The 22,157-nt window shown below is 57.5% G+C and overlaps 2 protein-coding genes across 2 annotated transcripts; one reads left to right on the forward strand and one right to left on the reverse strand.

Moving 5' to 3' along the window:
* Positions 1 to 1,334: 1,334 nt before the first annotated feature.
* On the reverse strand, positions 1,335 to 10,453 carry EIF4E1B (eukaryotic translation initiation factor 4E family member 1B). The gene is made up of 8 exons (XM_055124749.1): positions 10,412 to 10,453; positions 10,168 to 10,284; positions 4,996 to 5,198; positions 4,486 to 4,581; positions 3,238 to 3,301; positions 2,673 to 2,786; positions 2,346 to 2,485; positions 1,335 to 1,815 (listed from the first exon to the last, which is right to left on the reverse strand). Exons 1-8 carry the CDS (start codon positions 10,451 to 10,453, stop codon positions 1,701 to 1,703), a joined length of 891 nt encoding a protein of 296 aa, XP_054980724.1. The 3' UTR covers positions 1,335 to 1,700.
* On the forward strand, positions 9,621 to 21,225 carry SNCB (synuclein beta). Its single transcript, XM_004611437.2, has 6 exons — positions 9,621 to 9,942; positions 10,590 to 10,719; positions 15,778 to 15,819; positions 16,006 to 16,124; positions 19,894 to 19,983; positions 20,425 to 21,225. The coding sequence occupies exons 2-6, from the start codon at positions 10,599 to 10,601 to the stop codon at positions 20,455 to 20,457; spliced, it is 405 nt and encodes a 134-aa protein (XP_004611494.1). The 5' UTR covers positions 9,621 to 9,942; positions 10,590 to 10,598; the 3' UTR covers positions 20,458 to 21,225.
* The last annotated feature ends 932 nt before the right edge of the window (positions 21,226 to 22,157 follow it).

Here is a 22,157-nt window from a genome sequence, read left to right on the forward strand (position 1 = left end):
CGTAGGCCCCGCCCCCAGCCCAGGCTCCGCCTCTCGCGCAGCCGCCTTTGCAAGCTTCCCCAGCGCGTCCTTCAGTTGCACTAGGGATGCTCGCCAATGGCGCTGCTTGGTTTAGGGGCGACGTTTTCTCCCCCTCCGCCTCCAGCTACCCCTCCCAGCAGCAGTACTAGCGCCATCCTAGTTCCGTCCTTGCTGCGGAAACCCACCCCTAGGGAGGGAACTGGCTGGCGGCTGCGACGGGGGAGAACAGTCGTGTTTTTAAGATAAGTCACAGAATGTTTTGCTACAGCGAGTGGAATCCGATGCATGATTCACCAGAGATTCAGCTCTGTTTCCTGACTCAAACCCAGAGCAGATGCTGCCGCCTGGGTCTGTGAGCGCCTTTCCTGCTGCCGGGGGACATCTTAGCCCATCTCTGACTCAGCCCTTTGGGTGATTGAAGCCCTGCAGTCATACTTCTCCCTCCCACACCAGCGTGGACCCTGATGGGTCCCTTGGCACCTGGAAGCCCCTTCAAAGCAGGACGCGAGCCAAACAGGAGAGGTGAATCTTATCCATCCAATTTTAAAGCCCGTGTATATAAAATCACTCCAGTTTCTTCAGGGATGCAGCTCAGCGGTAGTTTGCTTTCTATGTCCTAAGACAAGGGCTGGGGGGGGGCTGCAGAGATAGTATAGCAGGTAAGACGTTTGTCTTGTATGTGACCAACCCGGGTTTGACCCTCAGCACCCCATATGGTCCACCTGAGCCCTGCCAGGGGTGATCTCTGAGTGCAGATCCAGGAGTAAACCCTGATCATAACTGGGTGTGGCCAAAAATCAAAACCAGAAATCATCCCAATGCATTCCAAAGTATTTATTTAGAACAGGATCCTAAAAGGATTCAAGCTTCCAGCTCAGCTACTCCTTAGTCCATCCTAATTCCCGACCAGCTGCACCACCATCCTCCAATTCCTAATCCAATGCCATAAGACCACCGTCTTCCCATCCACCCAACTTCTGCTTCATCTGGGCACCGTGGCAGGTAAGACCCAGATACCCCTAGTCACAAGGTTGTCTCAGTCCCCCACATCTCTGCAGGATGGTGTTCCACAAGTAATCTTCCATCCCTTGGGAGGTGCAGTGACCCTCACTTAGTCAAGGGGACTGGAAATGGGGTGGACTCCAACACTCCACTTAGAATCAAACAACCCACAAAGGTTTGGAAGCAAAGGGACCAGAGTGGTGAAGAAACCCCCATCCCTGTCTCCAAAGACTTGGTTCCTGTTCGTGACCTTGAACCCCATTCCTCACCCCACCCCCCAATATGGAAGAATGTGGATCCCAGACCTGACTTTCTTCCCACCAGGACCTGCACAGAGAACAGTGCTGGATCCTAGAAAGATCCACTGATCCCTTATCCCCCACCACACAAGGAACGTGGTTTTCTGCCCTCTTGCTGAGCACTAACTCCAGTTTGTGGATCTATAGAGTACCAAGTAAGGCACTTGCCTTGCATGTGGCCAACCCTGGTTAGTTTCCCTGGCACCATCAAGTGATTCCCACCAGGGATGCTCTTGAGCCTAAGAGCTGGGAATAGCCCCTGAGCTCTGCTGGGTGTTGCAGAGTCCAACAATAACAGAAGTTTTGTGTTTCACCTCGGGAGAGGAAAGAATGAGTTCTGCCCAAAGATGGTGGTGCAACCAGCACCCTCCGGATCCCTCACACCATGAATTTGTTCTTGGGTAAGAAGCTGCTCTTCACAGCTGTGTCTACATGAGCCTGGTACCCAATGATGGCCGTGGAGGAGAGCCTCAGACGTTCCTTGTAGATACGCCTGCAGAATGAAGAAGTATGTAATAGTGAGACAGCTAGTTAGCAAGACAGCTAGATAACCTGGTCATCTGCTCAGAGCCCTTACCTGGTACCAGCTACAGTACCTGTTTTGTGTCTAACCCAGCTAAAACCCAGAAGTAAGATGTTTGTTCTTGGCTGTTTTTTTTGTTTTGGAGCCACCGGGCAGTGCTCAGGGCTTACTCCTGGCTCTGCTCTCAGGCAGGGATCACTCCGGGCAGGCTCAAGGGGACACTCTTGGGTGCTGGGAATCAAACCCAGGTCAGCTGCATGCAAGGCAAGCATCACCCCCCCCCCACTCTGTACCGTCTCTCCAGCCCCAGACATAGAGGGCTCTTTAATGCAAAATCGTTCTAGAAATTAGGCACCAGATTCCACATCCTTCGCTCAGGTAAGGAAAGACTGGACTTGGAGGAATTTCAGGGATTTATGCGGGGGAACAAACCACCATCCTCTCACCTTCAGCCCTCGAAGGGACCCAGCACCCCACGTGCTCCCAGAGGTGCCCCTCACCCAATATGCAGGACACCCTCCTGGTTCTCTGCCTCCCTGGTCCACACAGCAATCTTGTCCCTCTTGGTGCGGATGTTGATAACAGCTCCACACACTTCCGGTCCATGCTCTGCAAAGTTCTCCCCAATCAGACACAGCAGCTGGACACAAAACAACAACAACAAAAAAGCGGGGTGGAGGGGTGAGTGGCGGGGGGGTAGGGGGGACTGGATGTGTAAATGAGAATTCCAGTAAAACCAGTCTTGCGGCCCCTGACATCACAGCAGCCAGTCCAGTCCCTTTCCTGGGGAGCCCCTTCGCCCCCCCCACACACACACACACACTCACCGTCTCCAGCCACAGGCGGTCCAGATCCGTGTGTCGCTGTTGCCTGGCCAGGCAAACCAGCCAGCGTCCACCCTTCTTGTTCATGCTGTCTTCCCACATGGGTTCAATGCCATCCTGAGGGCAGAAACCACCAGCCTCTCTTTGCTTAAAGGGGAATGGGGGCTCCGGAAACTCTCCCCAGCCCTGCTTCTGCCTCCAGCCTCTATGGACAAAGGGGGTTCCCCCAGCCGCTCAGCACCCCGCTTTCCTCTGAGCTCTGGTGTGGAGACGATCAGGGAGCCGCAACATGTGTCACCTGTCAGAGCCCAGCACCAGCGTGTCTGCTTTATTGAGGAGATTTCCCCTGGACCAGATGCACTCAAGGCTAGTAACAGACACACGTGGGGCGGAGCCAACGAGTGCTATGGGAGGGGCCACTGCTTGGTGGGCGGGGTCATCGCTCGGAGGGGAGGGGCCGGGCCCAGGACAGGCACTCAGGACTTGGGGACACCTAAGGGTGTTGCAGAAGCCAGGAATCCACAATGTCTCCTGCGTTCTGGGAGGGAGGCAGGGAGGCCAAGCTTACCCTGAACAGGGCGTAGTCACAGCCCGTGGACAGCCTACTGGCCAGCTTGATGTTGCTGTACACTCTGGAGAGAACCCACAGACACATATCACTGTCACTGTCATCCCTTTGCTCATCCATTTGCTCATCCATTTGCTCGAGCGGGCACCAGTAACGTCCCCCTTGTGAGACTTGTTGCTACTGTTTTTGGCATATCGAATACGCCACGGGGAGCTTGCCAGGCTCTGCCATGCGGGCGGGATACTCTCGGTAGCTTGCCGGGCTCTCCGAGAGGGACGGAAAAATCGAACCCGGGGCGGCCGCGTGCAAGGCAAACGCCCTACCCGCTGTGCTATCGCTCCAGCTCACAGACACACATAAACGTACAAAAAACGAACGAGGACCGTTTACGACTCTTTAGTCCACCCCTGCCTTACTTCCGGCTGGCTCTGCCCCCTTGACGTCTTGCCAGGCCTCCCTGCCCTCCACCCACCTTCCAGCCTGCAGCCTTGGGCTGGCTCCCCCTTCCTGGCATTCCCTCCCTCCAGAAGCCCTCAACGCCCATCTCCTTTCCAGAGCGTTCCCTGAGCACCCAAACCCCTACTTGGGGGCGGGAGGTGGGGGGGTGATGTGAGGACTTGTTTCTAGAACCTGGAGGCTGTTGCCATGCTTGTCAACACACTTCTTGATCACCTGTGGACACCGAAACGACTGAATCCTTACTGGGTGGCTGAGAGTGATTCAGAGAGGGCAAGGGTTTTGACCAAGGTCACAGAGCAGTGGAACAGTTACATCAATGATAACAGTTTGCGGGGCCGGAGCGATAGCACAGCCGGTAGGGCATTTGCCTTGCACACATCCGACCCGGGTTCGATCCCCGGCATCCCATATGGTCCCCCAAGCATTGCCAGGAACAATTCCTGAGTGCAAAGCCAGGAGTAACCCTTGAGCATTGCTGGGTGTGACCCAAAAAGCAAAAAAAAAAAAAAAAAAAAAAAAAAAATGGTAACAGATTGCTTCCCCCTGCGCTAAGCCCCAAAAAGGTTGAGGGTCAGTGGGATGCCCCAGGTCCCGTGAAACCCCCTCCCACACCGAGACAGAAGGGGAGCCCCTGCCCTCAGCAAATGCTGAAAGCACCAGGGAAGGGCTGGGCAGGATGAGGAAGAAACTGCTTCCCAACAAGGGTCCAACTGTCCAGGGGTCCCCACCAGAGAGAGCTTCCCCCTGGCCCCTCCCCCTCCCACCACCTCGGGGCAAGCCAGCACTCACGCCCAGAAATCCTCCACCGTGTCAAACTTGGTGATGAGCTGCAGACTATCACGCCAGGCTCGGCTTCTGTCATTTTTGGAGAACCACAGAGCCCACCTGGGAAGGGGGTGACTCGGAGAGAGCAGAGGGCCCCTGGGGCTCCCCCAAATCTCTCAGCAACTGGACTCGGGTGTCTTTAGGAAGTGGGTTTGCGGGGAAGTGTTTCAACCAGGAATTTCAGGGTTCTGGGACCGGAGCCATAGGACAGCACTTGCCTTGCATGCGGCTGACCCGGGTTCGATCCCCAGCATCCTATAGGGTCCCCCAAATACCTCCAAGAGTGAGTGACCCCTGAGTGCAGAGTCGGGAGCAAGATCTGAGGACGCCAGGTGTGGTCCCCAAACAAACAAAACAATCCAGGGTTCTAGGCTAAGAAGGCCAAGGGACCCTACCAGGCTCAAGTCTTAGCCCACTCTGGCCTTTTGGGGACCGGAAGGGATTGCCCTGGCCGCTGAGTAGGGGTCGCCTTACCTGGTCAGGAGTGGGTGCAGTAGAATCTTGAGTCCCGGAGCACTTTCCTCCCAGCCTTTCCTTCTCAGGCCCAGCGGAGCCCTGGGAGATTTGGGGGTCCCTGTGCCCCTCCCCACAGACGCTCCTGCAGCTTCCTTTGTTTTCTTTTCCTCTTTCTCCGCCTCCTTCTCCCAGTCCTGGGTGGCACTGTCAGCCCCTGTGGTCTGGCAAAAGGAAGGAGTCAGAAGTGAGGATGTGACTCCCCCGCAACCAAGTCCGCGGCCCTCTGCAAGGGTTCCAGAGGGGAACATACAGGGTCGGCAGCCGCCATCCTACTGGGCGTCACGGGACCCACCGGCTGGAGGAGGCCCCAGCTGCAGCCTTTTAACCCGGAGTCCGCCCACTCATGAGAGAGGGAAGCCCCTCTGCAGAAGCGTTCAGCCAATCCCGCCTGCCCTGACCCCTGCCACCTGACTAAGGAACAATCAGCCTCTACTGCATGTGCCTCATCTGTAAAATGGGAGGTTAAGCAGGGACCAGGTGGTACTCAGGCAATAAAGCTCTTCTGCCCCCACCCCCGCCACCCCCACCAGCCTTGAAGCCTGGCTCCAGGTTAAGAAGAATCACACCTGCGGCACAACGGGTAGGGCGTTTGCCTGGCACGCGGCCGACCCGAGTTCGATCCCCAGCATCCCATAGGGTCCCCCAAGCACCGCCAGGAGTCATTCCTGAGTGCAGAGCCAGGTGTGACTCAAAAAGAAAAAACAAAAAAGAATCACACCTGTTAAGTAGGATCTAGATCTTGACAGATTCCCAGGAACCGGGGACTAGCTAGCACCTTCTGGCTACCAGTGAGAAGGTGGATGGGTTTGAAATTAACCAGCGGGTCCTTGGTTAATTTAGAATCTCTACTAAATTAACCAAGAGAATTACTAAATTACGAAATGCCAGGTCACTAAATTACTAAGAGAATCTCCAAAGGATTTGGGGGTGATGGGTGGGTATTGGGGCTGGCGATACCAGCCCAAACTGTTGGACCTTAGCAATAGTCCAACAGTTTGGGCACTTGCCTTGCAAGCAGCCAACCCCAGTTCAATCCCTAACATTTCATAGGGTCCCCTGAGCACCGCCAGGAGTAATCCCTGAGCGCAGAGCCAGGAGTGATCCATGAACACCGCTGTATGTGGCCAAAATAGACACTAACAAACAAAGAAGAAGAAATGTAAATTCTCTATGAACGGGCAACCCCTCAGAGTCAAGAGTCCCAGAGGTATGAAACAGAATCCACAATATTGCTGGCTGTGCCAGCCGGCATACAACACAGGCGGAAGCCACAGATCCTGCTCCCTGAGTCCCTGCCCCTGTCAGCCAGAAGCAATTAGTGTTAACAGGTTCTAGGAAGTAGTTGCAGAGAGTCTGTATACTAGGGATCTCAATATGTATCCTATTCGACAACCAGGTGCAGGATTGTGCATTTCCTTCTTGTAATTTCTTATGCATCCTAATTTGCTAGCCTAACCTTTCTCCAGCCTTGTTTTTTGCTTATGTTTTAGGGCCACACCCCGCAGTGCTCAGGGCTTACTCCAGGCAGGCTTGGGGAACCCTATAGGGTTCCAGGGATCGAACCCAGGTCAGGTGCGTGCAAGGCAAATGCCCTACTACTCTCTTTGCTATCCCTCCCGGCCCCTGGCATGTAGCCTTTTGTGTGTGTGTGTGTGTGTGTGTGTGTGTGTGTGTGTGCTTTTTGGGTCACACCCAGCGATGCTCAGGGGTTACTCCTGACTTTGCACTCAGGAATTACTCCTGGCGGTGCTCGGGGGACCCTATGGGATGCTGGGAATCGAACCCGTGTTGGCCCCGTGCAAGGCAAACGCCCTACCCTCTGTGCTATTGCTCCAGGCCCTGGCATGTAGCTTTTTTTTTTTTTTTTTTTTTTGCTTTTTGGGTCACACCCAGCGATGCTCAGGGGTTACTCCTGGCTTTGCACTCAGGAATTACTCCTGGCGGTGCTCGGGGGACCATATGGGATGCCGGGGATCGAACCCGGGTCAGCCGAGTGCAAGGCAAACGCCCTACCCACTGTGCTATCGCTCCGGCCCCGCATGTAGCTTTTAATAGAATTAAAATGTGCTGAAATTGGGAGCAGGAGATAGTACAGTGGGTAAAAGACATTTGCCTTCCAGGCCTGTGACCTGTGTTCGATCCCTGGGACCCCATAAGTCCCCAGACACCCGTCAGGAGTAATTCCTGAGTGCAAAGCCAGGAGTAACCCCTGAGCATCGCTGGGTGTGACCCAAAAAGCAAAAAAAAAAAAAAAAGTTTTCCCGCCGCCTGTTCGAGGAGAGATCCAAGGGATAAATTCCTGGAAGGGGAGCCGTTGGCTCAATGGGCGCATACATTTCGTGTTTTGTGTAAACACAGCCAACTTGCCTTCCAAAATGCAGGCGCCAATTTGTAGTTGTGCCAGTAGCCTGAGAGCATTTTTTTTTCACCCCCGGGTCTTGCTCCTGCTGGCTCCTGACCCCCAGCCCTCATTCATCACCTGTCACACCTCTAGCCTGTCCAACCACAGTGCTCAGGCTCTTCCCAGAGCCTACACCGCCCCTCCTGCTTGTCTGCCAGTTGACTTCCCGTGGGACTCCCAAGGCCCAGCTGCCAGGTCATCCAGATGTATTTGTTGGTGTTGCTTTTTTCTGGTTGTTGGGTTTTTGTTTGTCTGTTTTTTTTTTTTTTTTTGGTGCTGGAGATCAAAACCAGGTCACATGGATGCAACACATGGGTTTTACTAATGAGTCACATTTCTGTTTTTTATTATTATTAATTATTATTATTATTATTATTGCTCATCGATTTGTTCGAGCGGGCACCAGTAACATCCCTCATTAAGAGACTTATTGTTACTGTTTTTGGCATATCCAATAGGCACGGGTAGCTTGCCAGGCTCTGCCACACCGGCTCAATACTCTTGGTAGCTTGCCGGGCTCTCTGAGAGGGGTGGAGGAGTCAAACTTGGGTCTTAATATTATATTGTTTTGCATTTTTTGGGTCACACCCATCGATGCTCAGGGGTTACTCCTGGCTCTGCACTCAGGAATGACTCCTAGCGGTGCTTGGAGAACCATATGGGATGCCGGGGATTGAACTCAGGTCGGCCGCGTGCAAAGCAAACGCCCTACCCGCTGTGCTATCACTCCGCCCCAGTCACATTTCTGGCCTAAAGTCACCTGCTTTGCTTTGTTCTGCTTTGTGCAGCATCTGGTGGTGCTCAGGGAGCACTCCTGGCTCTGAGCTCACTCCTAATGGGGCTCAGGTGACAATAGACGATGCTGGGCATCAAACCTAGTCGGTAGTGTGCCAAGCAAGCACCCTGCCAGTTTTATTATCTTTTTGGAGGGGGCCACAGCCAGCAGTGTTAGGGGCTTTCTCCTGGGTCTGGGCTCAAGGATCATTCCCAGGGTGCTACCGGGATCCTATGGGATGCCCAGGATTGAACCTGGGTTGGCAAAGGCAAGGCAAGTGCCTACCTGCTGTACCATCACTTCAGGCCCCATTGGGAGATGTTGAGAGTCTGAGAGATCATACTGTCACTGTCTCCTCACCAACTCACCCCGCCTCCACGATGATCTTGGGGGATCCCTTCCTTCTGACTCTCCAGTTGTCCTGCCTTTTTTTTTTTTTTTTTTTGCTTTTTGGGTCACACCCAGCGATGCTCAGGGGTTACTCCTGGCTTTGCACTCAGGAATTACTCCTGGCAGTGCTTGGGGGACCCTATGGGATGCCGGGGATCGAACCCGGGTCGGCCGCGTGCAAGGCAAATGCCCTACCCACTGTGCTATCGCTCCGGCCCCATAGTTGTCCTGCCTTTAAGTTGATCCCGAGCACAGTCCAGGCCCAGGACCTTTGCATGGCAGCTTCTTCTCCACAAACCTGGCCCTCACCCCTTTGTCCTTGGAGCTCTCTAGGGGGTCCATTTCTCACTCACATTCTCACAGGGTGAATCGGGTCCATCCTCATTCATTGAAGCCCTAGACTCCGCTCCCTCCTGTCGTCTCTGTGTGACACCCCACTCGGCCACTTTATTACCTTCCTGAACACTTCCCACAAGGCTTGTCTGTTTTCTGGGTTAACCTCTTTATTCTCTGCCTTGCACCTCATCTTGGCCAGCAGGCGCGCGCGCTCATGTGTGCGCGCGCGCGCAACACACACACTCACACACACACGCACACTATAAACAACCTGGATAAAACCTGGGTACCGTGGGTAAAAGACAGTTGCCTTTTCTTTTACTTCCTTTTCTTTTTACTATTTCCAGCTTCTAACCTGCGAGGCCCGCGGCTAAGCGAACTCTCCGCGTTTGACGGTAGCGCAAACGCGAGTCCTAAGGTTCGTCCCCACCCCCTTCATTAAAAAGCACCGCCCTTCGCCCCCCACCCCCCAAAGAACCCCCAAGCCAAAGCCAAGCCAGGGCCCGAGCACTCTTTCCGACTCGGGCGCGCCGCACTGCCCCCTCCCCCCAAGCCGAGGCGCTGGAGGGTGGGGCGGGGAGCAGGGCGCAAGTGTGACGCCTCGGGGTTCCCAGTGGCGCGTCCCCAGCGCGCCCCGGGAGGCTCGCGGGATCCGCGGAGATGTCACCCTCCCCGCCCCCTGTCAGTCAGGCCGAGGGGGCGGCGCGGCCGCCAGGGGGGGGCGCTGAGCTCAGAGCTGCCGCAGCGCCGGAGCCGGAGCGCGCGAGCGGGCAGGGCGCAAGGCGCGAGCGGTGTGGCTGGCGACGCACCCCAGGCCAGGGCTTTGCTGCGCCCCGGCTCAGGGCCGGCGCCCCCGCCTGCTGCAGACCCACCTGAGCGCCTGCATCCCCCATCGCTCCCCTAACCCACCCCAGCCGGGCCGAGCCAAGCCCCCCAGGGTGTACCCGCTGCAGCCGCTGCCGCAGCCGCTTCCTCCATCCCACCAGCCCGGCCCCGAATCCAGGTGAGGTGGCCGAGCGCCGGGAGCCGGGGAGAGGGGCTGGCTGCTAGGTGGGGTGTGCAAGGGACCGGCGAAGGTGAGGGCCTAAGTGGGTTACGGAACGGGCTGGAGCTGGGTCCGGAGATAGGGCTGGAGGGGGTGATGGGGAAAAGCTAGAAATGGGAAAGGGGGGGCCCCCACGAAGGGCGCCAGGGGTGCGTGTTAGCGTGCACCCCGCGCGGTGTCTACCTGTCGTTCCGGGTCTGCAAAAGCCTGAGTGTCCTGTATGTGCACGGGACCGTGTCCGTCGGGGGGTGGGGTGAGGGTGGGGGTCGGCGAGCGTGGCCGTGTGCCCCGCGCGGATGTCTGTCTGGGCACTCCGGTTCGGCGCGCCGGATAACCGAGGGGGCGGCCCCTTCGTGTCCCCGGGTTTCAAGGACGCTAGGACTCAGGCCGCGCGGCCCAGTGGCCTGGCGCAGGGGGTTGGGGGGGCCTGGGGTAGACAGATCAGGCAGTCGGCAGCTGTGGCCCGCATGTGGAGGGGTGTCTCAAGAGGATGGGGAGGGGGAGTCCGTCTCCCCCCCGCCCACCAGCCCCGACCCGGGTCGCGGGACGGGGCGGAGTGAGGGTGCGGCACCAGCGGCGCCCGTGTGTTCGCATCCCTCCCGCAGACCGCCAGGATGGACGTGTTCATGAAGGGCCTGTCCATGGCCAAGGAGGGCGTCGTGGCCGCCGCGGAGAAAACCAAGCAGGGGGTCACCGAGGCAGCGGAGAAGACCAAGGAGGGCGTCCTCTACGTCGGTGGGCGAGGGGCGGGGCTGCGGTCGAGGGGCGGGGCGAATGCGGTCAGGGGCGGGGCTTTGTGCGAGGGGCGGGGCTTGTGAGAGGGCCAGGGCTTCCACCCTCGGTGGGGTTGCGGGGGACCCAGCCGCGGGTCTCCAAAGAGGGTGCAGGGAGGTGGGGGGGTCAGGGCACGAGAGCTGTGAGTCAGCAGACCAGGCGGGGTTAGACCATGGCCCTTGGGGGTTAGCCAGAGAGCCTGGGTCCCCGAGATCAGCCGAGGAGATAGTGGGCAACAGGAAAAAGGGGAGAAGGGGGCCTCCACCAGAAGGCTGAGGTCCACTGTCGTGATGGAAGCAGACAGCTGTCCTTTTTCTGCGTCTCCTTCATCGCCTGGGCCCTGGTCGTGAGCGTGTCCTCTGGGAGTAATGCCAGGGTCTGCTCACCCCAATCTTTCCACACACTGGGGCAAAACGGGGTTCCCGGAGTCAGGAGAGAGTCTTCTTGGCCAAGGTCACACAGCGGGTGCAATCTGAGGCTGGAGCTGGGGCCCAGCATGAGTCACTCCGAAAGGCCGCCTGCAGCCCGGAGTACTGAACCCCTCTTCCGTGTTATTATCTGGGTGCCCTCTTAGCCCTCCTCTCCAGCTGCCTCCACTTTGGTTGTTCTTTCTGTTTGCTGGCCTCCCCAAGACCTGGGCTCCACCACTGTTCTTCCTCCTCTGGGTCCACCGGCTTAGAAGAAGCTGCCAGCTGGCATCAGAGATGACCCCAGCTGTGAGAATTGCTCTCTTGAAGGGACCCAGTGATAGACAGGACAGAGCGGCTGACCCGGGTTTGATCCCCAGAATCCCATAGGGTCCCCTGAGCCCCTCCAGGATCCCTGCGCAAAGAACCTGAGCATGACTGGGTGTGGCCCCCGAACCAACAACAAAAAATTTTGTCACCCTAAGTGGAAAGGAGAAGGGGGCCCAATTAATATTTGCATAAATTTGCATAAAGGGAGATAGCTGGGGGGAGAGGGAATTCAAAAGGGCAGAGTACAGGCTTTGCATGCAGGGGTCCTGGGTTCCATCCTTGAAACTCCTGAGCCCCACTGAACAACCACTACTCAAAAATAGGGGACGGGGTTGTCCCTCTCGGAGAGCCCGGCAAGCTCCCGGGAGTATCCCGCCCGCACGTCAGAGCCTGGCAAGCTCCCCATGGCATGTTCAATATGCCAAAAACAGTAACAAGAAGTCTCACCATGGAGACGTTACTGGTGCCCGCTCGAGCAAATCGATGAGCAATGGGACGACAGTGCTACAGTGAGGCTGGGAAGCAATACTACCGCTGATAAGGTGTTTTGCCTTACACATGGCTGACCCGGGTTCAAAACCCGGTACCCCATATGGTTCCTGAGCCTTTGCAGGAGTACAAAACCATGAGTGGCCCCTGAATATTGCCGGGTTTGTGCCACCCCCCCAAAAAAAAAGGCAGGGGAAGGTGGAGGCAGAGAGGGCAGGGAATAGCCAGGTGTGACCCAAGACAAACAAACAAGAAAAGGGAGGCAGCTGGCACTTGAGCAATAGTCTAGTGGCAGGATTTTTACCTGGGACACAGAGACCCTGCATCCTGAATGGTCTCCCAAGGAGAGAGACATCGCCGCCCTCCCCAGGAGAGCACTTCGTCAGGAGTGATCCCTGAGCACAGAGCTGGGAGGAAGCCGGAGCACTGCCCGATGTGGCCCAAAAACAAAACCCCAAAAATGGGGGGACGGGGGGGGGGGCTGGAGCAATAGCACAGCGGGTAGGGCGTTTACCTTGCACGCGGCCGACCCGGGTTCGATTCCCAGCATCCCATATGGTCCCCTGAGCACCGCCAGGGGTAATTCCTGAGTGCAGAGCCAGGAGTAACCCCTGTGCATCGCCGGGTGTGGCCCAAAAAGCAAAAAAAAAAAAAAATGGGGGGGCAGACAGCAGAAAAGCTCCTCTCTGCCCCCACAAACCTGGCACCTCTAAGTGACAAGTGGTAATTCAGGATCTTTTTGAACACGTGGAGTTGACTTATCCCCTCTGCAGACTGAAATGGGATGAGAGACTTGAGTCTAGCAGGTTTGTGATCTTGTGAAATATATTCCTAGACCACTTAGGCGTTGCAAGGGGACACCCCCAAGACCACTTGGGAGTTGCCTGGGGGACACCCCCATCCTTTTTGAGTTTTTTTTTTTTTTGGGTGGTCACACTCAGTGGTGCTTACGGCTCTGCTCTCAGGAATGACTCCTGGCAGACTCGGGGGACCATATGGGCTGCCAGGGATGAAATCCAGGTTGACTGTGTGCAAAACAAATGCCCTCCTGCTGTATTACCATTCTAGCCCCGACACCCCTCCCCTTCCATCTTTGCCCTTTGAGGGTGTCTGGCATTTGATTAAAGAGCCACATAGGGGGTGAGGAAGGCAGAAAAGACAGGTGCCAAGGAGGGGAAGATGATCCGGGAAAGATGAGCAGATGCTCAAAGCTTTTTGTTTGTTTGTCTTGGGGGGCCACACCCATCGGTGCTCAAGGCCTCCTCTCTGCTCAGGTGGGGCCTTGAACCCAGGTCTGGCACTTTGCAAGGTTTGTGCTATGTCATCCCTCCAGACCCCTGACAAAGCATTCTTATTTTTGTTTTGTTTTGTTTTGTTTTGTTTTGTGGTCACACCTGGCAATGCTCAGGGGTTACTCCTGGCTCTGCACTCAGGAGTTATTCCTGGCAGTGCTAGGGAGATACTGTGGAATGCCAGGCTCGAACCCGGGTCTGCCCCGTGCAAGGCAAGCACCGTATGTGCTATACTATTGCTCTGGCCTGGACAAGGCATTCTTATAGTGCAAGGAACTGATTTCGTAGTAGAAAGGTTCCCGGGGCTCTGCGGACAGAACAGATCACAGGAAGCCAGAGCTCCCAGATGGACAGAGGACAGAGGGGTAACCAGGAAAAGATGGAACCATCTTTACTCTCCCACCCCCACCTCACCCCCACCCAGCTCTGTCCTCCCTCCCATTTTTTTTCATGTTTTTTTTTGGGTGGAGGGCTTTTTGGGGTCACACCCAGCGATGCTCAGGAGTTCCTCCTGGCGGTGCTCGGGGGACCATATGGGATGCTGGGGATCGGACCCAGGTCGGCCGTGTGCAAGGCAAATGCCCTCCCTGCTGTACTATTGCTCCGGCCCCAAAATCTTTTTTTTTTTTTTGGTCGGGGAAGGGTTTCTCCCTCCCATTTCTTTTGCTCTGCTGACCCCTTGGTCCTATGGACGGTCAGTACCGGTTAACAGACTGGCACCGCCCTTCCCCTTTGATTGACACCTCCAGCTTCTCCCCTGCCTCCCCAATGACTTCACCGTTCCTCAATGCTTTGTCCAGGGCTGGCCGCGTGCTCAGGACTTCCTCCTGGCTCTGGGCTCAGGGGTCATTCCTGGCGGCGCTTGGGGGACCCTATGCGCTGTCCGGAATCGAACCCAGGTTGGCGGGATTTTGGACTCTCTCCAACCCCAGTTCCTGAGGATTTGAAGTGCTTGTGGCTTGGTCCTGTGCTTCAGCTGGGGCTCTAACGGGGCGTCTCTTTCTGTTTTGTCTGGATTTTCAATGTTGACCCCAAACGCCACTCTAACACCCTCCCCCCCCAGGTGGCGCCCCCACCTCCCTCCTGTCTGGCCTAGAGGCTGGAAATCCCTCACCCTAGGATTTGAGGTTCCCAGCCTGGACCCTGCCCCTCCCTCCCCCCATCAGATGTCACACACGGTAGCACCCAAAATTTGGTATAGAGAAGTTGCAGCAAACATCCGGGGGGCGGGGGGCATGAGAATGAGTGGGGGCATCTCCAGCCTCTCCTCCCCGTCTCCTGACCTGGCGGACCTTGGCCCTGAGAATCCCCTCTCTTTCATGCATCCCCGCCTCCTCCCCGCCCTCTGCCTACCCAGATTCCCCATTTCCAGCTCCCTCTGCTGTGGGGTAAGTTTGCAAGATCTTAGGATCCCACCTTTTATTTATTTATTTAGTTATTGCTTTTTGGGTCACACCGAGCGATGCCCAGGGGTTACTCCTGGCTCTGCACTCAGGAATTACTCCTGGCGGTGCTCAGGGGACCCTATGGGGTGCCGGGGATCGAACCTGGGTGGGCCGGGTGCAAGGCAAACGCCATCCCCGCTGTACTATCGTTCTGGCCCGAGGATCCCACTTTTTTTTTGAGCACCTCTACCACCACAGCCCCTTCCCCACCACCTAAGATCAGCTTCCCTTCTCCCCCCCCCCCCGCCGCCCCCATATTCATGAGACCAAGAGACCAAGTTGCAACCTCTTCGTCGCCCTTCCCCCCGCCCCGGAAACCATAGGTGTCAGCCACTCTTCCCTTTGAGATGCGGGTGATGGGATCAGAAAACTTCAAACTTGGGGGGGCTGGAGCGATAGCACAGCGGGTAGGGTATTTGCCTTGCACGCAGCCGACCCGGGTTCAAATACCAGCATCCCATAGGGTCCCCTGAGCACCGCCAGGGGTGATGCCTGAGTGCATGAGCCAGGAGTGACCCTTGTGCATTGCTGGGTGTGACCCAAAAAGCAAAAAAAAAAAAAAAAAGAAAACTTCAAACTTGGATGCCAGTTAAGCCACTTAGGAGCTGGGAGAGGCCTGATTGTGGTTCTGTGTCTGTCTGTCCTGCGGCACCCCGAGCCCAGGATACGACGGGCTGCAAGAGCCATTTACAAGTACAGCGTGCCTCTGGGCTTGATGAGGGCATTGGAACCCCAAGGAAGTAGGTATGGGGTCTTTGTGCTCGGGGTGGGTGGGTGGGGGGATCATATGGTATGCCGGTATGGAGCTGGGGGCAGCCTGGGGGCTGGAGCGATAGCACAGCGGGTAGGGCATTTGCCTTGCACGTGGCTGACCCGGGTTCGGTTCCCAGCATCCCAAAAGGTCCCCCGAGCACCACCAGGAGTCATTCCTGAGTGCATGAGCCAGGAGTAACCCCTGTGCATCGCCGGGTGTGACCCAAAAAACAAACAAAAAAAAGGCCAAAGCGCCTTACCCACAGTTCCCACCCCTCACTCCTTCCTTCCTTCTCTCTACAGGAAGCAAGACCAGAGAGGGCGTGGTACAGGGCGTGGCCTCAGGTATTAGCCCCGCCCCTTTCCTTCCCCGCCTCCCACTGGGTATCCCGAGGGTGCCCGAAGAGCTGGAAGAGGACACCCCATATTCTTCCTAGGGGGAGGGGCTTGGCTATAGGGAGGAGGTGCTCCCCGGGGAAGGTGGCCCCTCTGCCTGCTTCACCCTGGCCCCCCACCTTCTTCCTGCCCCAGTGGCTGAGAAAACCAAGGAGCAGGCGTCACATCTGGGGGGAGCCGTGTTTTCCGGGGCGGGCAACATCGCGGCAGCCACAGGCCTGGTGAAGAAGGAGGAATTCCCGACCGATCTGAAGGTGAGCGGGTGTCTGGCTGCATGCACACACATGTACACTTGCACACGCACGCGCAAGCACAGATGGGCATGCATGCGCGTGCCTTCGGCCCACCCACACACTTCCCGCTTGCTTCCTCCCCACACTCGGGTCTGTGGCACGTGCCAATGGGACTCGGGGTCGCGCTAGACTCAGCTCAGAGCAGGTGTGTACGAAGGGGCATGGGGGCTGGGAGCACCCCCAGAACGTGACTTGGCGGCACCCCTTGACTTTTCCTTGTCATAGCTGCGTATGTCATTGACCATCCACACCTTTCATTCCACAATCATTTCGGCCAGGGAAGACTGGTTCTGGGGGGGCCCGGGGATTGGGTGGGGGTGGGGAATCCAGGTGTCTCGGTTCCTGGAACTGACAATGGAAGCGGAAAATAGGAAAGAGCCAAGCAAGCAAGATGATTGGTTGCCTTGCCAGGGGTGCTATGAGGAGGAGGAGTGGGGAGAGTGGAGTGATTTTAGCAGGGAGGGTGTCTTAGGAGGTGCCACTGGAGCTGACACCCCCAGATAAGGCTGACCAAGTGTGATGTCAGTTCCAGGCAGAAGGAGCAGCAGGTGTAAAGGCCCTGAGGCAGGCGTGAGCAGAGGTGGGACAGGGGGGCAAGTAGGTTGTACAGGCCTGCTCCCCCAAGAAGGGGGTGTCGTTTGGCCATGCTTTTGTGCCCCAAACCAGACAGCTCTATTCAGGCACACTTCGGGATGAAGAGATGCGCCCTCGGAACCCTTCAAGACTCTATTTGACTGTGAGCAGGTCCTAGCTTGGCTCTGATTCTGGTTTTTTTTCTCCTTTGGGCCACACCTGGTGGTCCTCAGGGGTACCTCAGGCTCTGTGCTCAGTAATCAGGTGCTCAGGGAACCATATGGGATATTGGGAGCTGAGCCTGGGTCAACCGTGAATAAGGCTAGCGCTCTACCCACTGTACTATCTCTCCGGTCCCGAGCTGAGATTTTTTTTTAATGTTTTATTTTTTTTTTCTGATTTCTTGGCAGTGCTCAGGGGCCACTCTGGGCACAGTGCTCAGAAGTTGTTCCTGGTGGTGCTCAAAGGGCCGTGAAGGACCAGGGATCGAACCCAAGAGTCTTGGACTGGAGAGTTAGCACCACGGATTAGGTGCTTGCCTTGCATGCATTCCACTTGGCTTCAATCCCTGGCTCTACACGGGATTCCCCCGAGCACACCAGGAGTGATCCCTGAGTGTAGAGCCCGGAGTGAGCCCTGAGCACAGCTGGGTGTGGCCCCAAAAACAAAACCAAAGAACCGGGACTCCTGCCTGCAAATTCTACACCCCAACATGTTGTAGCCCGCCCCCCCCCATTTTTTAAAAATGCACATGGGAGGTCCAATTTGTTTATTTTTATTTATTTATTTTTTTCCTTTGGGAACCACACCCAATGATGTGCAGGGTGACTCCTGGCTCTGCACTAAGGAATTGCTCCTGGAAGTGCCCAGGGGCCCTATGGGATGGCGGGGATCGAGCCCAGGTCAGCCACGTGCAAGGCAAACACACACTCCCTGCTGTCCTATCACTGTGGCCCTGAAGTGTTGAGGTCTTCTCCTGGTCCCGAGCTGGACCTGGAACTCTCGGTGCTAACGGATTCTGGGCGCAGGAGCTGGGTGGCTTGTCCCCAGAATGAACATCTCCCCACCTCCTGCTTCGGCGGAGCCCGGGAAGGATCTGGCAGCTCCGATGCTTCCTGCACAGCAAAAAAGAGCTGAATCTGGGGCTGGAGTGATAGCACAGCGGGGAGGGCGTTTGCCTTGCATGCTGCCAACCCGGGTTCGATTTCCAGCATCCCATGTGGTCCCCTGAGCACTGCCAGGAGTAATTCCTGAGTGCATGAGCCAGGAGTAACCCCTGAGCATCGCCAGGTGTAACCCAAAAATAAAATTTAATAAAAAAGAAAAAAAGGGAGCTGAATCTGCCTGGCCTCAAGCTGGGGTCACTATGGCACCAGCTGGTCCCCAGGCCAGTCTCCCAGCCACCCAGGACTCCTTCCTCTGTGCATTAGGGACAGGGGATATGGGTGGAGATGGGAGAAAGTGGTGGGTCCCCTATAAGATACAGGAGTGAGTGGAGAGATAGAACAGCAGGTAAAGTGTTTGCCTTGTATGTGGCCACCCCAGGGTCAGTCCTCGGAATTGAACCTTAGAGCCAGGAGTCAGCCCTGAGCACAGAGCCAGGGGTCAGCCCTGAGCACAGAGCCAGGGGTCAGCCCTGAGCACAGAGCCAGGAGTCAGCCCTGAGCACAGAGCCAAGAGTCATCCCTGAGCACAGCCGGATTGTGCCCTCCGCCCCACTTGCCTTGCACACAGCTGGCCCAGGTTCCAACCCCCAGCACCCCAGATGGTCCCCTTGAGCCCTACCAGGAGTGATTCTTGACTGCAGAGGCAGGAGTAAGCCCTGAGCACCAACGGGTGTGCCCTCTCCCCGCCAAGAAATAATAAAGATCCAGGCACATGACCAGCTCTCTGCCCTTGACTAGGTGGGTGCCAGCTTGACCCCGGTGTGGGCACACGCATGCGCTGGCCTGCAGGTGGCTGGCCATGTGTCCGGCAGCCCCCACCCCCACCCCCGCCTCGCTCTCATGCCGCCCCAGTAGCAGATGTAAGGGGGAGGGGAGAGTCTTAGCTCACACATCCAAGCTGCACCCTGCGCCGCCGTTGCTTCCAGCTTAGCTGAAAATAGCAACAGCTGAAGAAACCAGGCCAGGCAGGGCCCTAGGGGAGGAACGGGTGGAAGGTGGCTGGGGAATGGCGCACAGTCCCGGGGAGGCGCGCGCTGGCCCCACGCCCCACCTCTCTGCAGCCCCGAGCAGCCTCCCTGGCTGTCTCTGGGGCCCGCCTGGGTCTGCCACTAAGGAGAGAGAGGTGACAGCATGCTCCCTCCGGCCCCGAGGACAGCAAAATGGGACTCTCCAACACCACCACCACCACCACCTTGCTTCCTGCAGTGAAAGAGGGATGTAGATTTCACCCCTCATACCTTCTTCCCACATCAAAGCACTTCAAATTGGTTTTTTTTTTTTTTTTTTTTGCTTTTTGGGTCACACCTGGCGATGCACTCAGGAATCAACCCTGGCAGTGCTCAGAAGACCCTATGGGATGCTGGGAATCGAACCCGGGTTGGTCCCGTGCAAGGCAAATGCCCCACCCGCTGTGCTATTGCTCCAGCCCCAAAGCACTTCAAATTGAAAAAAAAAATTTTCCCCTATTTTTTGGGTTTTTGTTTGTTTGTTTGTTTTTGGGTCACACCCGGCGATGCACAGGGGTCACTCCTGGCTCATGCACTCAGGAATTACTCCTGGCGGTGCCCAGGGGACCCTATGGGATGCTGGGAATCGAACCCGGGTTGGCCGCGTGCAAGGCAAACACCCTACCCGCTGTGCTATCCCTCCAGCCCCCCTTTTTCCCTATTTTTGGGGTCACATTCAGTGATAATCAGGGCTTCTCCCTGGCTCTGCACTCAGAGATCACTTCCGGCGGGGTGCGGGGGAAACCCTGTGGGATTGAATCCTGGTGGGCCGCCTGCAAGGCAAGGGTCCCACCTGCTGCACCTCTATGGTGCCGGCCTGTAATTTAAGATTCTGGTCGACAGATTGCCGACAGATCTGAGTCATCCCCGGAGTCAGCCCAAATCTTTCCAGGGTCAGGCGACAGGGAGGAGGGCTCCTAGGGTGGGGAGGAGGGTGTTTCTCCCCCACTGTCCTAACTGTCCCTGGCCCTTCTCTGCCCACAGCCTGAGGAGGTGGCCCAGGAAGCTGGCGAGGAGCCTCTGATTGAGCCCATGATGGAGCCAGAAGGGGAGAGCTATGACGAGGCGCCCCAGGTGAGAGACTTTAGGGCTGGGTGGGGCTTGGGGCATCCCCCCCCCCAGCATAAAGAGCCTCTCCCGCTGGTGGGAGGCTGGCACCTCTCCCCTGGCAGAATAGCTGGCCCTGGGAGCTTTACACCCCACTCCCCCCTTATCTAGAATCCAGGCCCCAAGAGCTGGCATCTGGGAGAGAAGATAGACTGGCTTGGCATCCCTGTCCGGGAGCATCGGGTGGGGGGAAGGGGTGGGGTCTCAGGACCAGAAGCTGTGCGATTGGGTGCTTCTTCGGGGGAAAGGGTCTCGGCGTCAGACGCCGTCCAATTGGGAGCTTGTGCGGTCCCCGGAGGGAAGGGGCGGGGTCTCAGGGCCAGAAGCTATCCTGATTGGTCTACAATCCCTCCCCCCTTTTTTTTTTGCTCTTCCCCACCTCCCTACCTCCCCATCCCTCTGATGCAGGAGGAGTATCAGGAGTATGAGCCAGAGGCGTAAGGGCCCAGGACGGCGCCCCCACCAGCAGCACAATCCTTCCCCGGTCCCCTACCCCGCCCCCCAAAACCCAAAAGCCAGGGCTGTCCTTCAACCACACACACACACACACGCACACGCACACGCACACATGCGCGCGCACACACGCACACGCACACATGCGCGCGCACACACGCACACATACACTATACATACACTCTCTCTCACTCACTCTCGAGATCTTCCTTTGCTCCGGGGCGGCCCCCTCGGAGCCTGTGTTTGTGTCTGTACATCCGTCTGTCCTCCCAAGCCCGTGTCCAGCCGTGGGGCGCGGCCAGGGCCGGGGCTGTAGCCGCGGCATCCCCCTCAATCTCGACGTAGCCCCCGCCCGCCCCTCGCGTCCAGCGTCTGCGCGGATGTAGCATGTTCTCTGTGTTTTTAAACCAAGATCGGATAAGCGACAGCTTCCCATGGCCCACCCTCGACGGAGACTCCGAGGGGCTCCCGGAGCAGCCCCAGAGCTCCTCTCCCACCCACCCCCCATTCCAGTCCCACCACTTCGACCCCAAGAACCCTCTTTCCTCCCCCCACCCTCCCCCGCCCCTTTACCACCAAAACCCGGAGACAGGCTGTGCCACGCCCCCTCCCCCAGCCGGCCGGGTCCAAGCGCGGGCGTTGTGTGTCGTGATTGTGGCATGGAGAGTCCCCCCCCATCCCGTTGTGTGAGCGTGTCCCGGGTGGGCGGGCCCGGCCGCCCCCCGCGTGTCCATGAATAAAGCCAATCTGTCTGTAGCTGGCGCTGCACGGGCAGAGCTGGGGTGGGGGCCGGGTGGGGGCGGGTGAGCCCAGCAGTCTCTATCTCCTCTTTGGGACCTAGCACACTCAGCCCCCCAAAAAGACTAGCTTGGGTCTCGTCTCCACATCCTCTCCTCCCGATCCGATGACACGGGGGTAGGGGTAAGTGGTCCCCACCCTCTGCCCCATCTCGCCCCTCCGCTATGCTATGACACCCAGTTGGCTTGGAGGCAGTAAGGTGGCGCCACCTACTGGATAATAAGATGCCTGCCGGGGGTGCAGGGTGAAATTGGAAAGTGGGTGGCCGGGGAATGAGGGGCTAGCAGACCAGGCACACGGGGGGTCTTGCATGCGCGCCCCTGCTGGCACGGCGGCGCGTTCGGGCGAGAGCGTGTACGCGGGGTGTCCAACCCGCAAGACCCGCGCGCGTGCGCACAGTTTTGTGCACCGCGGAGAAACCCCCTCCAAGACCAGGTGCGGGAAGCAACCGAAAGGCGCGGGCAGCCGGGCACTGAACTCTTCCACTCCGGGACGTTTGCACACCTGCCCAAGGTAGAGAAACCCACCCAAGGAAATGGGCAGCGGGAGGGGGCAGTGTCTGGTCACCGATGCTCTGCCTTTCTCCAAGACGCACCTTAGATCACAAGTTTACGGGCTAGACGAGGACGCTCTTCAGGCGCCTGCCAGGAGCGCTCAGCGGGTCTGGATTGGCACTAGAGGGCCCCCAACACCGCCACGCAGCGGGGAAGGAGGGGGCGGAGTCAGCGCGGCTCTACACAGAGGCCCCGCCTCCGTCCGGCGAAAGCGCTGCTCTGATTGGTTTCTAGAGTGGCGCCCTGAGGCCACGCCCCCACCCGCTAGGCCCCCGCCCGGTTCCCGCTGCGGCCTTTTGCCGCAGTGACCCCGCCCCTCGCCTTGCGTAAACCCTT

Source organism: Sorex araneus, chromosome 2 (genome assembly GCF_027595985.1).
Source record: "Sorex araneus isolate mSorAra2 chromosome 2, mSorAra2.pri, whole genome shotgun sequence".
NCBI classification, from domain to species: Eukaryota; Metazoa; Chordata; class Mammalia; order Eulipotyphla; family Soricidae; genus Sorex; species Sorex araneus.